The 15067-nt window shown below is 49.2% G+C and overlaps 1 protein-coding gene across 3 annotated transcripts in view; it reads right to left on the bottom strand.

Moving 5' to 3' along the window:
• The window catches only part of Rab11fip4 (RAB11 family interacting protein 4), a 117989-nt gene that overhangs the window by 12022 nt on the left and 90900 nt on the right, over window positions 1-15067 (bottom strand). For 2 of the 3 annotated variants that reach the window (XM_008821623.2, XM_017795217.2), the window contains 6 exons: window positions 4441-4670; window positions 2255-2449; window positions 1542-1676; window positions 1337-1372; window positions 777-876; window positions 427-530 (listed from right to left, as the gene is read on the bottom strand). In XM_008821623.2, coding sequence (XP_008819845.2) covers window positions 427-530; window positions 777-876; window positions 1337-1372; window positions 1542-1676; window positions 2255-2449; window positions 4441-4670 — 800 coding nt within the window. The remainder of the gene's footprint in view (window positions 1-426; window positions 531-776; window positions 877-1336; window positions 1373-1541; window positions 1677-2254; window positions 2450-4440; window positions 4671-15067) is intronic. The other variant, XM_029557906.1, reaches the window with a different exon arrangement.

Below are 15067 nucleotides of genomic sequence, written 5' to 3'. Positions count from 1 at the left end.
ACAAAGTGGTCTATCCTGGGACACCCCCACCCCGCACCAAGGTGGAGGACCAGACCCAGGCACAGAGAGAGGCCTACTGAGTTTCCTGCATCTCTGGAGGCCAATGAAATCTAACACCTATCACGTCCTGGACAGCCAGCATTGGGGAGTATCCTGCCCAGTGTCCCCGACTGCCTTTCCCACATAGCACGTGGACCCTCCTGTCTTCTATTCTCCACTGCCCCACACTCTGCAGCATGTCCCCAAGAAAGGAAAATCTGGCTCTGGTCACCATATACAGTGAGATCACTGGTCCTGGGGTGGCACATCCAGGGTACTATCTATCTCATCTGGAATCAAGGCCAAGCTCCTCAGAGCTGGAAGGACTAGGACTTCTCTGGCAATAGGGTTCGACTCTACCCACCACAGAGCCAACCCACACGGGACCTGTGCACCAGCTGCATATTCTCCTGCTTCAGCTTGCTCTTCAGGTCCCCACTGGTCATGCTGTCATTCTCCAGCTCTGTGACTTTTTTTTCCAGGAAGCTCACCTGCAGCATGGGGGTGAAGCAGGGTAGAAAAGGCCTTTGAACCCACAAGACTGAGAATCAGATAAGTTTATGACCAAGATCTCCAAGTGACCGTGCATAAAAAGAACAGTCATGCTTGGAAAGGGAGATTCCTGGGCAGGTACAGGGTCACCGAGTCCCCAGAGAGCAGCCTGCAGCCTGGAGCACCCCCGCCACTATCCCAGGTACATGCAGAGTCCCTTTTTTCACTCCTGTCCCAGGGCCCACCTTCTCTGTGATGTCGTTGTCACAAGAGTCAATGCTGTCTCGGAACAGGTCCTCAGTGCTGCCATTACTGCTGCTGAAGTTACTGTTGTGCATGAGTTGCCTGCAGTAGGGGAGGGCACCTCTACCAAGGCTGTCACAGCCTGGCCAAGGGTCCAGTACACAAGGGCTGCCAGGAAGCCCACCGAGGAGGCTACCCTCAACTGGTCACAGGAGGAGCACTCCACCTGACCTTCACACTTTGCTCTGAGGACTGTGGAGGGGCTTCTATGTCACTCCTCTAGCCTGGGTCCTGAATAGAAGGGAGGCACCAAGAGCCATGGCCTCCTTATGGTTCTCAACCAACATGGAAGCAGTGACCTTGCTGAGAGGGGCCAGGGTTTGTAAGGGTAGGAGTGGGGCTGCCTGCTCTTCTGCTCTGTTCCTGCCACCCAACTAGGGATGGCCTTACAGCGCTCTGCTCACTTGGCCACATGCTAAGTCTGGGCTGCTGCCATGGAGCTCAGGCAGGAGAAGCAAGTCAAAGTAGACAGCACTCGACCCACTGTCTCCCAAAGTCTTACCGTCCAAAGGCTGTGCTTGAAATCTTCCGGTTGGGGCTACAGAGAGAGAGGGCATAGTCACTGATCAGAGGGGCCCTAATCCACTGCCATACTCCGTCCACTGCAAAACGCTAAGGTATGACAGACTGTTCCTGCCCACACTGGGGCTGCCCTGCCAACCCTTGCTAACCCCAGCTGGCCCTGTTCCTCAGGGCTATAGCCTCACCTGTTGGCCTTCAGGTTTTTCAGCCGGGCCTCTAAGTCATTCAGCAGGTTGATTTTCTTGCAGCACTGAGAGCAGTACACATCTAGCAGTTCACTGTTGTATGCATGCCGCATCTTCCTTGGGGTCTGCCCGGCACTGGGCCAATGGGAGGGAAGGGAGTCACTCTCTATGCTGCTGTTAGGTTGTGCCCTGCCCACCCTGAGTTGGCTCTACTTGGTTCCCTAAGGCCTGTGAACTTTAGTGGGAGGAGTAAAATCAAAGCAAAAACCATGCCGCCAGAATGCATGGCCGCCAGAGAGGAAGCTGGGGAAATGTACCCACTTAACAGAGAAAGCAAACTAAGAGCTAATGTTACAGGAAGAAGGAAGTAATGATTCAGGCAGGTGCCTGCCAGTGACCGTAGAAGGCCACTGGAAGGATCCTGTGACACTGAGGTTCTAGGGAACAAGATGACATAGACACATCCCACTGGGGTATGGCAAACTCCTAGATCAGTTAACTCTATCTTTTATAAGATGGAAAGAGAAAGGAGGGATGTGATACCCAATCAGGGTGCAAAGGCAGCACTCTCACACCCTAGGCATAGAGCCATGAAGCCCTGGACAGAGGGAAAGATGTTTAGCTTAGGACTTTGTCAGACTCGCTGGAATGAGGCTAGATTGGCACTGCCATTTTTTCTGGACTCCAACTGTCACCCCAGAGCCAGGGGCCACCTGGAAGACACTGAAGATCCTAGGTCTGAGTAGACGTTGGTTCTGGACTCATCGTCAGGGCAGGGGCTGCCAGGGGCACAGTCCACATCATCTCCCTCTCCATAGTCTTCAAACTGCTCCTCGTTGCTGATGAGAGAGGTAGTGGAATGAGTGGAAAGGTCTGACGTGGTCATGGATGGAGTGAGGACCAGGGACCTGAGGGCCGTAAGCACCCAGTTAGTTAAAGGCTGAGGGCCCTACCTGCAGCTTCTGTGGGGGAAACCAGTCCAGTCCTACAGACAGGAAGATCCTGGCCAAGTTTGTACCTTGTGACTTTGGGGACCTCTTCTAAGGGAAGCATCTTCCTCCATAACAGACAGGCAAATTGTGCCATTCCCAAGCAGCAAAACATTGATTACCAGTTACTTAACAGTAAGCTAGGTTAAATTACACTATAATTATAGTTATTGAATTAGAACATTTATCAGTGAATCAAGTTATTAAATTATAGAATACCAAATGATTGTTCAAAAGCTTATACAATACTGGCAACAAGGCAGGGAAATGGCTATCAACAAAAAGTTAGGTACAAACTTAAGACTTTAATAAAATTAATTAGTTGAGAGACAGGGTCTTGCTATGAAGCCCTGGCTGACCTGGAACTTGCTATATAGACTAGGCTGCCTCAAATTCAAAGATCTACCTGCTTCTGCCTCCTCAGTGCTGGGATTAAAGATGTGTGCCTGGTCTGGGATCTTTTAAAAGCTGAATATAGAAGAGGTCTATTCAAAGCTGGGTGTGGTAGTGCACATCTTTAACCACAGCACTCTGGAGGCAGAGGCAGGAGGATCTCTGTGAGTTCAAGGCCAACCTGGTCTACATAGTGATTTCCAGGCTAGCTGGGCTGCAGGGAGACCCTGTTTCAGAAAGACCAAAAAAATTCCTGATGAAAGCATACCATTAATATTGAAAATATAGACTGTACAGAGTAGAATAGATAAGAAGTAATTTAAATGATAAATCACCCCACCTTCCAGAAATCAACATTTAAGATCATTTTCCCAGGCATTTCCTAAGATCCTAGTTCCCTGACATCTTTCATCTTTATAATCAGTTTTTCTTTTTTTTATTAAATTCTTTTTTTTTTTTTTGAGGCAGGGTCTCCCTGTAGCCCCAGCTGTCCTGGAACTCACTATGTAGACCAGGCTGGCCTTGAACTCACAGAGATCCACCTGCCTCTGCCTCTCAAGTGCTGGGATTAAAGGCGTGTGCCACCATACCCGGCTTATTAAATATTTTTTAAAAATTTTATTATTTTTATTTTATGTGTATGAGTGTATTGCCTGCATGTATGTGAGTGCACCTGTGTTGTGCAATGCCTCAGAGGTCAGAAGAGAGCTTCAGACTCCCCTGGAACTGGAGTCAAGGATGGTTCGTAGCCACCACATGGGTGCTGAGAATCGAGCCCAGGTCCTCTACAAGAACAGTCAGTGCTCTTAACTGCTGAGCTATCTCTCCAGCCCCTACAATCAGGTTTTCTTATTCTTTTTTTTTTTCTTTTTCTAGTACTAAGAAATCTACCACCAAGCTACATCCCTGGCCCTATAACATACTTTTTAAAACTAACTGAGGTCAGGCAGACACCTTTAATCCTGGTACTTAGGAGGCAGAGGCACGTGCTTTCTATAAGTTTAAGACTAGCCTGCAAGCAAGTCAGGGCTGCAAACAAACAAATAAAAAAAAGGGCCGGAGAGATGGCTCAGGGATTAAGAGCACTAGCTGCTCTTGCAGAGGACTGGGGTTCAATTCCCAGCACCCACATGGTGGTTAACAACGGTCTGTAACTCCAGTTCCAGGGGCCCTCTTCTGGCCTCTGCAGGCATTGCATGACATGGGTGCACTTACATACATGTAGGCAAAACACTCATGCACATAAAATTGGGGGTGGATCCAAAACTTTCTTCTGGACTCCTCAGGTACCTGCATGCATGTGGTACACATATATGCAGGAGAAACACTCATACACACAAAATAAAAATAAACATTTAAAAAAAGTTTACATAATGGCCTGAAATTCCAGAACTATCCCCACTGTTCAAGTAGTGTCTGTAGCTATAATCCTGCCATCTCCTGTATAATTCCTGGAGACAGTTTCCAGGAGTTGCCCTTCTGGCTTTGAGACCACATACCAAACACTGCTCACTCACTTGTCCTCTGGCAGAAACAGGCCTCCCAGCCCGTGTTCCTTCTCCTCGCCAGGACTCCCAACACAGCCCTCCAGGCCCTGGCTGCTCTCCATGGGGCTGTCCATGTCTGACTCCTGAGGGCCCTCGGGTAGAGCCACTGTCATAGCTTCCTCCTCATCCTCAGGAAAGAAACTGGGCTCCCTGGAGAGGAGTGCGCCATCAGCAAAGGTAGAGTCAGAGATGTCGCTACCCTGGGAAAGACAGAGACAGAATGAGTGAGGTTGACTTCCAGGAACTCAGTGCTACTCGTCAAACTATAAGGACATCTGCAGGGACTGGGATTCAGGAAACGCTCTAGGTATGAGAATGGCTGGCTGGGGATTCCTAGTCTTGAGGGGCCTCTCAGGGTGGCTGGCTGACTTATGAGAATCCAGTGAGGGGCTTGTAGTTTCTGGTCAGCCATCAGGAACAATCATGACCTCATGTGAGGAAGCTGAGACAAACAGATGCAGGAAGTCTACACAGTTGGGGTGTACCCTCCATGACTCCGCGCGTGTCACAGAACCTCAGCTCCCTCTTCCTGTAAAGCAAGAATGGCAACAGACTCTTACAGGAGTTTTATAATCACTGAATGAAATGTTTCCTGCCAGCTTCTGGCATACCACAGGACCTCAGCACTCTAGAGGCAGGGTAAAGGACTGCTACAAGACTGAGGCCAGCCTAGTCTACATAGTGAGTTCCAGGCCAGCCAGGTGTACACAGTGAGATTCTGTCTCAGAAAAAAAAAGGAGGAAAAGGAAAAAGAAAAGAGGGAGAAGAGGAGGAAGAAGAGAAGGAACCTCTTGCTGAAGTAATCTTATAGAAGAGCTCTGGCTCAGCTTAGTTTGCTGTCATTTAGTGGGCAGCCTCTTCCTAGAACCATTTCTTGGGGCACTTTACTTCTGAGGCAGGTACTCCTCTCCTAGGCTGCTCTGCTTCTACCTGTTCTGTAGCATGTTCTGTATCTAGGGATGGCTGCAAGCTCTGCTAAAGGTGCTTCCCTCTTATCCCCAGACCACCAGGGGTGCTGAAGCAGGGCACTGAAAGCCTTGGAAAGTGTCCACAGGAACAGGTTCCAGGACACCTGAGGAAGCTACTTGGAGACAGGCTGAGTCTATCCTCCAGGGAGACCCTAGGGATATGAAGAGAGGGTGATTAACAAACTTGGTACCTGCCTGTGCCATGACTCAGTTGAACACCAACCAGACAGACTAATGAAGTTGCACCAGGCACCCCTACATGTCCACACCTACATGTCACTAATCCAATCCCACTCATCAGACCTCATACTCTCAGTAAGTGCAAAGCTCACCTTGAAACAAAAGGAAACCAGTGTAGTCAAGGGGCCCATAGCATTCCAGAGACCACAATGAGAGCTCACGATATCTCACTTGTGTTTTAGGACAACTTTCCAAGATAGCTATTTTTATTCCAATTTTATTTATGGGGAAATTGGGGAGTCCTCTGCTCAAAAGGCTCAGCAGAGGGACCTGCCTGCTTCTGGATGCTGTACACATAGTTCCCTTTGTCACTGCTGCCCCCACACTTCACTGGTTTCCAAACTGCAGTGTTGACAAGGAGGTGAGTCACTCTCTAGGGACTGGATGCTAGTTATGATGCACGGGTACTCCGCCTAATGCAGCATTCCACGTGTGCCACTGCCACGCCCACAGGAGACTAGCACTAGGCTAGGCTAGCACTAGGACACCCAGGGGAAAGGGGGAGGAGGTAGCCCAACCCTCAAGGAGAGCCAGGGCTCCCAGTGAAGCAGTGTGAGTGCTCTGTGTTGTTCTGCGCCATGAAGACCTGCAAATTTCACCTAACCAGGCAGGCAGAGGAGTGACCAGCTGCTGGGAATGTTACTGTCAGATTGCCGGAAAGCTTGTCACCCTGTAGGCAGGAGCTGCTGCTGGCCTTCACCACAGTTCACTATGCCTCTTTTCCCTACTTTTTAAGCATGTGATAGGCCTTGCCTGAGAGGCAGCTCCACTGAAACACCAGCTCACAGCACATAGGTAGGTGCTCACCCAGTCCCTCAACAAGTGTCCCTCAGCAGCATTCTGAGGCTGTTGGAAGCTATCCAAGCTCCTGACAAGATGGAAAAAGTGGCCTCAAGGGGACTATCTCAGCCACAGGAAAGGCACAACAAAGCCCCAAATGTTCCTCTCACCCCAACACAACCTTCTTCCTCCTAGGCAGATCTTTGGACCTTTGAGCAGAGTCCACACCTGCCTGCCCTTCACCTGTCACCAAGTGCCCTCTGTCCATCTCTCACAACAGCCCTGTGAGTGCTGTGAGGTGTCAGGGCACAGACGCCCATTCCTGTCTCATCTAATGCCTGGGGAAGATGAGGAGGCAGGTGGCTGTTGGAACTGCCCAGTTCACAGAGGGCCCTGCATAGGCCTAAAGCCAGGCTCAGACATGACAGATCTGGAGCTCTCATCCACCCCCTGGCTGTGTGTCCACAGGTGCATGCCCACACAGTGGTTCTTAACAGACTTTTTTCTTAAAATTAACTTTTCCCTGTATTAACACCTTTTCATTCAACCCATAATTGTTTGCCCAAGGCAAGTGGAAATTTTAATTATAACTGCAAAACCAATTCTAGTAGCTTCCCTCCTAAATTAAAATAGTATAAAGACAGCATAAGAAAAGTAAATGAACAAGATGGTACTGGTCCACACCTGTTCTACGAACCTTTGGTTTGGCAAACCCTGAACTAAGCAGCTCTCCTCACTCTGCTCCTCTCTGCAGGTCAGCTCTCATGCCCCAGACCTCTGAGGAAGGTAAGGGGAGTGCTAGGTCAACAGCTCTGACCCAGAATACCTCAGAAAGAGAGGCCAAGAGGGTAGTCAGCACTGAGAGGTACAGGAAGACAGCTGAGCCTCAACCTGTGCCCCTCCTCTTAGGCAGGGGGAACTAACTCCAGTCACACTAAAACCCCCTCTGGGCTAGCAACACCTTTATGGTTTTTAAAGTTGCAGAGGAAAGGGAAGAACTCTTCAGTAACAAAATCACCCTCACAGAGTTCTAGAGGGCATGGGGATGTGGGCTTCCAAAAGCTCTGAGTTACCCACTGGTCATCTCTACCCAGGTCAGGGTCACAGGGGGCACCTGTTCTGTGTGGCTCTGGGCAGAAGCTGCCTTGCTGGGTGCACAGGAGAGCCTTGGGGACTGCCCAGGAGCCAAAGATGAAATTGCCTGGGGATGGCTGTGCAAATTCCACTCAGGCTGATGCAAGATGCCAGCCTCAATCCTGGACAAACACAAAGCTGATTTCTGTCAGGGTATCTCTTTACAAGAGCTACAGGTGTTGAACAGAGGACAACACTGCCATTGTCCACTGCAACATAATGCTGGCTGGAGAGCCAGAAAGCAGCCCACTGGTCTACCTACACCCTGTGGTTCTCACAGTTCCCAGGTCCAAGGCCTTCCTGGAGGGTTGGTGTGGTGGTTTGAATGCAAATGTTCCCCATAGGCTCCAAGTATTTGGACATTTTGTCCCCAGTTGGTCGTGTTGTTATGGGAGGTTTTAGAAGATGTGGTCATGTTAGAGAAAGTACATCACTGGGGGTAGGTTTACAGATCTCTAGTCAAGCTCTGCGTCCTATGCCTGCTTGAAGATGTGAGAGCATAGCTTCTGTTCCTACTCCAGCTACCTTTGCTGCCACGACTCCCCGCCATGATGGACTCTTGTCCCCTTGGAACCGTAAACTAAATAAACTCTTCCTTTTATAAGTTCCCTTGGTCATGGTGTTTCTATCACAATAACAGAAAAGTGACTAAATACAGTTGGAAAGATCAGACAGCAGGAAATGTGTGTCTCAAAAAGTTGAGTTTCCAGGGAGCAGGCCCAAGAGAATGCCTATCTCTCTACCATTCAGAGTTGTTCTTTCCTGCCATGTTCCCCAGTGCATAGAAAATACATACACAAGAGCATCCAGTCATGTTGTGGCCTGGCACCCAGTACAGGTCTAAGCCTGGAGCTTATTGAGGCCTCCTTAGAGTCTGTACAGAAAAGCTATGTCTGGTCTTTAGGGAGTTTCAGGAGGGCAGTGTCCTCAGCAGGCAACAAGGATCTGTCCCAATTTCACTTCTCAAGGCTCAGTCCCTGGGGACACAGAGGCAATCCTAATAAGAAGCCCAGAGCTCCTGTCCTAGGTCACAGGGTCTGCCCCCATGGGCTACCCTGGCTTGTTTGTGTTCAAACTATCTCAGGCACACTTCCTTTCCCTGCCTTGGGGGTCCAATGAGTGATAGGAGGTAGAGCAGATGCAGTGTGCCCCTGTGCAAGCCCTAGGGAACCTATGTGGGTGGGACCATTGAGGGTACAGCTCCAGAGCATGGCAATCAGTCCTGGCTGACCTGGCCATTTATAAGTTCTGTGTTCTTGGGCAAGTGACCAATTCTATGAGCCCCTGAGGATTTCCCCTAGAGAACAGGGACTGTCATCTCTAACTCAGAGGCTGCTCTAAGGGACAGGTTCCAGTTAGTAGCTGTGGCAGTCTTAAGTCTAGGCCTGGCCTCAGGAGATGCTGTGTGTGGCAGAGCCTGGCCTATCTGACCCTCCATAGGTCCCTGCCAGCAAGGAAGGTCCTGACAGATGGGTGGTCAGGTCTGGGGAATTATCCAAGGTGAAGGGTTTCTGAAGAGAGTTCCGAGCCCAAGCCTAGAAAAACAGGGCCCAGCTCAGTACATCTCCCACATGTTTCCACCTCCACTTTTCTCCTCCGTCTGGAGAGAGCTGACCCCAGCTGAAAATGGGAACCAGAAGGCACAAAGCCTGCTGGTGGGGCTCCTCTTCAGTCTCAAGAGCTGTGTTCATCCATCAGCAGGCCCCAGTTACCCCTTCCTCTGTAGGAAGTTGGCAGGCGCTGAATTCAATGGCTGCTAAAAAGGCCAAGTATCAATACATGTGTGTGTAGGGGGGTGTCCAAGCCTAGGGGAAGCTCATAATGGCCTACTGTCCCTGCTGTGTGGCCAGGAGGTATGCTAGGGCCCAAACCAAACTGCTTCATTTGGTCTTCACCCTCACCTACCTCACCAGGGAGGGAACCATCTCAAGGTCACACTGTCTAGGACGCTGCACTTTCCTGGCAGTCAATGTACAGAGAACACTGACTCTGAGTGACTACATGCCCTCATTCACTACAAGAGCAAAGAGATGGAAGACATGACCACACAGAGGTCTATGTCTGAACCCCAGCAGCCAGTATTACAGGTGCCATAGTGACCCGGAAGGTCAATTATAGCACCTAAGGCCTAGTGCCGATTCTGGGGTGGTCACTGCCTAGCAGTATGATTACCGGATGAGGTGTCTAATTCCTGCGCCTCATCTAAAGTAATGGTGAAAGGACCTATAAGGCAGGACTGCCAGGGAATCTAATCTAGGACAGTGTCTCCTCTTGAGGATTCTGAAAACATGCAAAGAAGAAAGGGTGGGTGTTAGTTAGGGAGATGCTTTGGAGTGGGTTCAAATCCCACTCTACCACATTTGCGCTCTGTGACCTTTAAGTTTACTGAATTGCCCAGTGCCTCAGTTCCCCATCTATAAAGTTGAGCTAACCACGATTCTGAGTTAAATGAGTCAGTAAATGTTCTAAGCATTAGTCTGAAAATGAATAGAAAAAGCTTACTAAATGTGAGCTGTTATTGTCATGAGTGTGTTAAAAGTATACCCAGGAGTGTACATGAGCTGCTGGCATCTACCAAGCCCCTGAGAAGCTTTCCTCTGACCCCCAGTGATACATTGGGGTGGAGGTAGGGAGGCTTAGCTTTGGGAGGCCAAGTGCCTCTCTTCCCTGCACCAGGGTCCTCTCCTGCCCACTGCCTTGGCAGGTCTGTCTTCACATTAGTCGCACCTGTAATAAGTGTTAAAATGAGATGCTGCCTGGGGAAGGAAGTCCAGGAGGCCCTGAGGTGCAGGCTCATCCACCCCCATCTCTGGAAACAGGCTCCACTCTGCAGGCAGTGACACAGAGCCAAAGCGTAGCTCTATGGGGACAAGACTGGGTAAAAATAGCCTGGGCAGGCACATCTCAGCTTCCCTTGCAGCCAGGCACCTGTGAGTACACATGGACCCCCATTACTGGGAAGGAGTTGGGGGTGGACACATACCAGGCCTCAAGTTGGGGAGAGACTCAGTGGCTGCTGGGCCAGGCCAGTGTGGAATCCCTTCTGTTACCCAACCAGTCAACAGTCTGTAAGACATAGGCCAGAGTCTTGATGGGTCTTTCCCTGGGGTGGCAGAAAAGTGGGTGGGATAGGGTTGTCTACACTGACACATACCCCCTACAGCCCACCGTGGCTTGGCTGCTCTCCTCACACAAATATGACAGCAAGGGAGACTAGAAAGCAATCTGGACTATAACTGACTTACTGCCAACCCTGCTGTAAGTAAAGCCCTGCTCTGTAGATGGGCGGATGTTCATCGTGGTGATGAGAAGCTTGGTTTCCCAAAGGGCTGCCCAGTGCTAGTCAAAGGCCAAGGGTAGAAACCAAGGAGCTGGAACTGGATCCACACAGAGGACCAGAACCTGTTTCCAAGGCCAAGGGTAAGCACAGGAGAGCTGGTCACTAAGTCACTAGAATTTGTCCTGCATCTCAGCTGCTCTGGGTGGCCTCATCCTGTGAGATCACTCTAGTCCTGAGCTTTCTGTTCTGGTGAGGGAGGCCTACATCAGCTCCTCCAATTTGGGGCTCCATATCTACTCCTGAGCCCCCAGAGGGCCAAGAACCATCTTAGGGCAAGATGTCCTTCAACAGAAGCCCCGGAAGGGGGAAAGGAACAATAGATATTTCCTGATTAATTTCAAGCAGGAAGATTTTGAACCTCACTTCAGCCCCTGGATGGAGGTACCCAATCACTCCATTTTACAGAAGGGAAGACTGAGGTACTCAGGTAGGCTTGCCTTAGTGGAATAAGGCACCCATTAGCTATGGGACCTCTGACTGGTGCTGAAAAGTAAGAGAAGGTCATGCTGGGGTTTCTTAGGCTTCCAGTGCTATTTACATAAAGCAAAGATACTCAGAGAACTAGCCAGCCATGGCCCAGAGCCACAGGCAGCAGATATGGAAGCCTCCAACTTGAACTGGCTCCCTCCCCAGTTCCATACTCCTCAACTCCCACCTGTTGATAGGTCCTGAGATTAGGGGGAGGTATTGCTCAGTAAGACTTAGAAAGGAAAAGCATGCAGCAGCTCCAAAGCTCTATCTGGAGATAAACAAATTCCCAAGAAAGCAGAGGGACTAGCGGTATTAAGAGGTCTGAAGAGCACATGTTCTCAGAGGGGTGGAAGCAAGGTTGTCTGTGAAGCACCAAGAAGTATCTGAGGCAGACCTGGGCCCTGCCAGCACGGGCCAGAGGTGCTGTCTGGCTGACAGTATGTCCAGTTGCCTGAAAGGCTGTGTGACCTGGCCCAGCCAGTATGTGAGCTGGAAACCAATCAATGTCCAGGAACCTTTGACCCTGGCCACCATGTCTCTGACCTATGGGAGAAAAGAAACCCCCATACTGGCAGCCAGGGCTGGCATATCTCATACTGCAAAGCAATCAGCTGGTGTTCTGCTTTGTTCTCTTTCCTTTATTTTGGTGCTGAAGTACTCAAGGGGGCCTCACACATGGTGAGTGCATGCTCTACCACTGAGCCACATCCCCAGGCAAGATACCAACCAAATCAAAGCTGGTGGGCCATATTAATCTCCAAGGAAGTACTTTAAGAGGTAAGAGGCACTCAAAAATGATAAAGGATCTATTTCCCAAGATGTAACCCTTCTACATATTTATGTATCTATTAACAGTTTGAAAATACATACAGCAAAACTTCATAAACTAAAAGCTGGAGATGTCAAGTTACTTCAGTAAAACTGGATTAGAGGGAATACAGATGTGAATGCCATAAATCTGACCTGGTATGCAGAACACTCCCCAACAACTTTAGGTAGACAAGAGGCTGAAGGATGTTAAATATTAGTTGCACAGTACTTACAGATCACAGCAAAGCATAGACACTCCTCTGAGGTCTCTGATCATGGAACATAGAAATCAAATAGCATTAATGTAAATTAATGGGGAAGAAATAGACACTGGCCTTCCAATGCCGTACAACAGGGGGTACTTGGAAGCACTTATGACATACTCTCAGTAAAATACAGTTAACATCTAATCTAGCCTTAGGATGAATTTCTACTAAATGGGGAGGAACGTACCACAAATTACACATTGCCAGAAGAAAATGGACAAAAACAAAAACAACCAACCAACCAAACAAACAAAATCATGGGACCTGGGCCTGGAGGGATGGCTTACTGGTTAAAAGCACTGGCTGCTCTTCCAGAGGACCTGGGTTCAGTTCCCAGCCATCTGTAACTCCAGTTCCAGGGGACCCTATGCCCTCTTTTAGCCTCTGTGGGCACTGCATTCATGTGGTGCACTTATACACAAGCAGGCAAGACTCATGCACATAAAATATTAACAAATAAAAATAAAAAAAACAGATTTGTTGGGGACCCCTGTTGTGTAAAGTAGCAGTCTCTTCATGTCCGGATAGCCCATGGGCTCGGCCTCATATGCAGAGATTCCTTTTTAATGCAGAGACTCCTTTTTCAGCAGGGTGCCTTCCCAGCATCTTCCTGACTCATCTTTTGAAGCAGCCATCACAGAAACATGGCCTCCGGCTCTGGAAACTGTCAGCCTTTCCTGTGTGATTTTCAGACAGTCTGGCAGCCTGGCAGGTGCTCACCGCCACATGTAAATGGGACATCCTAAAAGTACCTATCGGCTAAGGTTTTTACCACTACCCCCATGGTATAAAATATCCTGGTTTCCCGTCAATAATTGGAGCTGGATTACTAAGACTTGGAGCCGAGCTGAGTCACTGAATCAAGAGCTGTAACACAGACTAAGCTGAGTCCCGTGTCTTATTGCCTACGATCCAGTCTCCCTGGGGGGCGCTTTCCTTCCATCATCGACTCACGGAACCCTAACTTTAGCTGCCCTGCACCTCTCCTTGTGACCCGGCAGCTGATGGGTCCCAAATTCAGAGAGAGAGTGCACGGGTGAAATTAGGGCGGAACTCGGCCAGGCCAGCCCCAGTAGCAGAGAGACTCACAGCGGAGAAGCAGCAGAGAAGCAGGGGCCCGCCAGCAACGCAGAGCAGACGCGCAGTGGGACCCGCCGCCTTCCAGGTGCGCGCAGGGGACTGGTGCCACGCTAGCAGCTGGCGCCCCGAGATCCCTGCGCACCCCATATCTGGCGCCCAACGTGGGGCCTCTGAACCTCGCGCCAGCCAGCAAGCTGGTGCCCACTGAAACGCAGGATTCGTGAGTACCTCTCTAACCAGGAGAGAAGCAAAAATCTTTTCTTTCCTTCATCTCCCATCAGGAGACTAAAAAGGCGGCTGTGCCACAAAGCCTCCCCACTCATGGGGCTTGGCTTTCTCTTTTCTCTTTTCTCTTTTCTCCTTCTAAAGTAAACTTCTCTGGTCAGTTTTGTCATCCTGCCCCCAGGCATTCAAGCCGCATCTAAAACCAGTTAAGTGAGAATTTAAATTAACTAGCCCCTATGGAGCACTGAAAGCTCCAGGTGATTCGCGGCCAGAACAAAAGATTTAAACTGCCTCTTTCTGCCCCTTTTTTTCTGCAGTCTCAGCCAAGATGCTCCAAGCCCTCTAGTGTCCGACTGCTGTAAAAACATCTTCCCTTTACAATGGGGAACTCAGTGTCACGCCAGAGGAAGCACCAAATTCGTTCCCTTAAAACCCTGCTCAAATGTAGTGGATTTAAAATTTCTAAAGATGAAAGCTTAAAATTTTGGAATGAGGTGTATCGGTTTGCACCCTGGATCTTATCAGTAGACATATCTGATCCTGAGGTCTGGAACTTTCTTGCACATTTGGCTTATAAGAAAGAAACCCAAGAAAAGCATAATTTTCCTCTCTCCTTTTTCCCGATAATGGCAGCCATCCAGCAATAGGCCTTTACTGATAGCAGTACCAGTTACCACCCTTCTCTACCCAAGAACAAAAAAAGACTTCACTAACTTAATGTTTACAGGAGCTGCCAGCAGAGAAAGATCTTCTTCCCACTGCTGGTAGAGATCGAGCTTACACTAGATGCTGGAGATGCTGCTATGACAACAGCTACTACAAGCTGCACCTGATTCTGCCTTTGGCTGAGACAAGCTGAACCAAGCTGTGACATCAGTGACTGACAGCCTGGAGTTTCTCCAACAGCAAATGAACTCTATCACCAGAATGGTGCTTCACAACAAAAGAACATTGGACTTAATAACTACTGGACATGGGAAGGGTATATATGATATTGGGAAAGATACTGTTTCTTTGTAAATGAATCAAATGTTGTTGGAACCAATGTTAACACTCTTAAAAAACTTTGTAATCTATTTCAACCCACCAAACAATTAGGTTGGCTTAACAATCCCTTGTTTGCATAGCTCCAAACCCCTTGTTGCCCCCTGGTAATACTGTGTATTATTTTTGATACTTGCTCACTGTTTTTAAGATTTCCTTGCTGACAAATTACTGCCATTTGCTAAAATCACTACAAAACAGGTCATGGTCAATTATCAGACTTTGGATTCTCCCGAGAT

The sequence above is a fragment of the Nannospalax galili genome, unplaced genomic scaffold (assembly GCF_000622305.1).
Source record: "Nannospalax galili isolate Female #2095 unplaced genomic scaffold, S.galili_v1.0 scaffold8, whole genome shotgun sequence".
In the NCBI taxonomy this organism is placed as follows: Eukaryota; Metazoa; Chordata; class Mammalia; order Rodentia; family Spalacidae; genus Nannospalax; species Nannospalax galili.
Note: the sequence above shows the minus strand (reverse complement) of the source record. Positions and strands in the feature narration are given on the sequence as shown.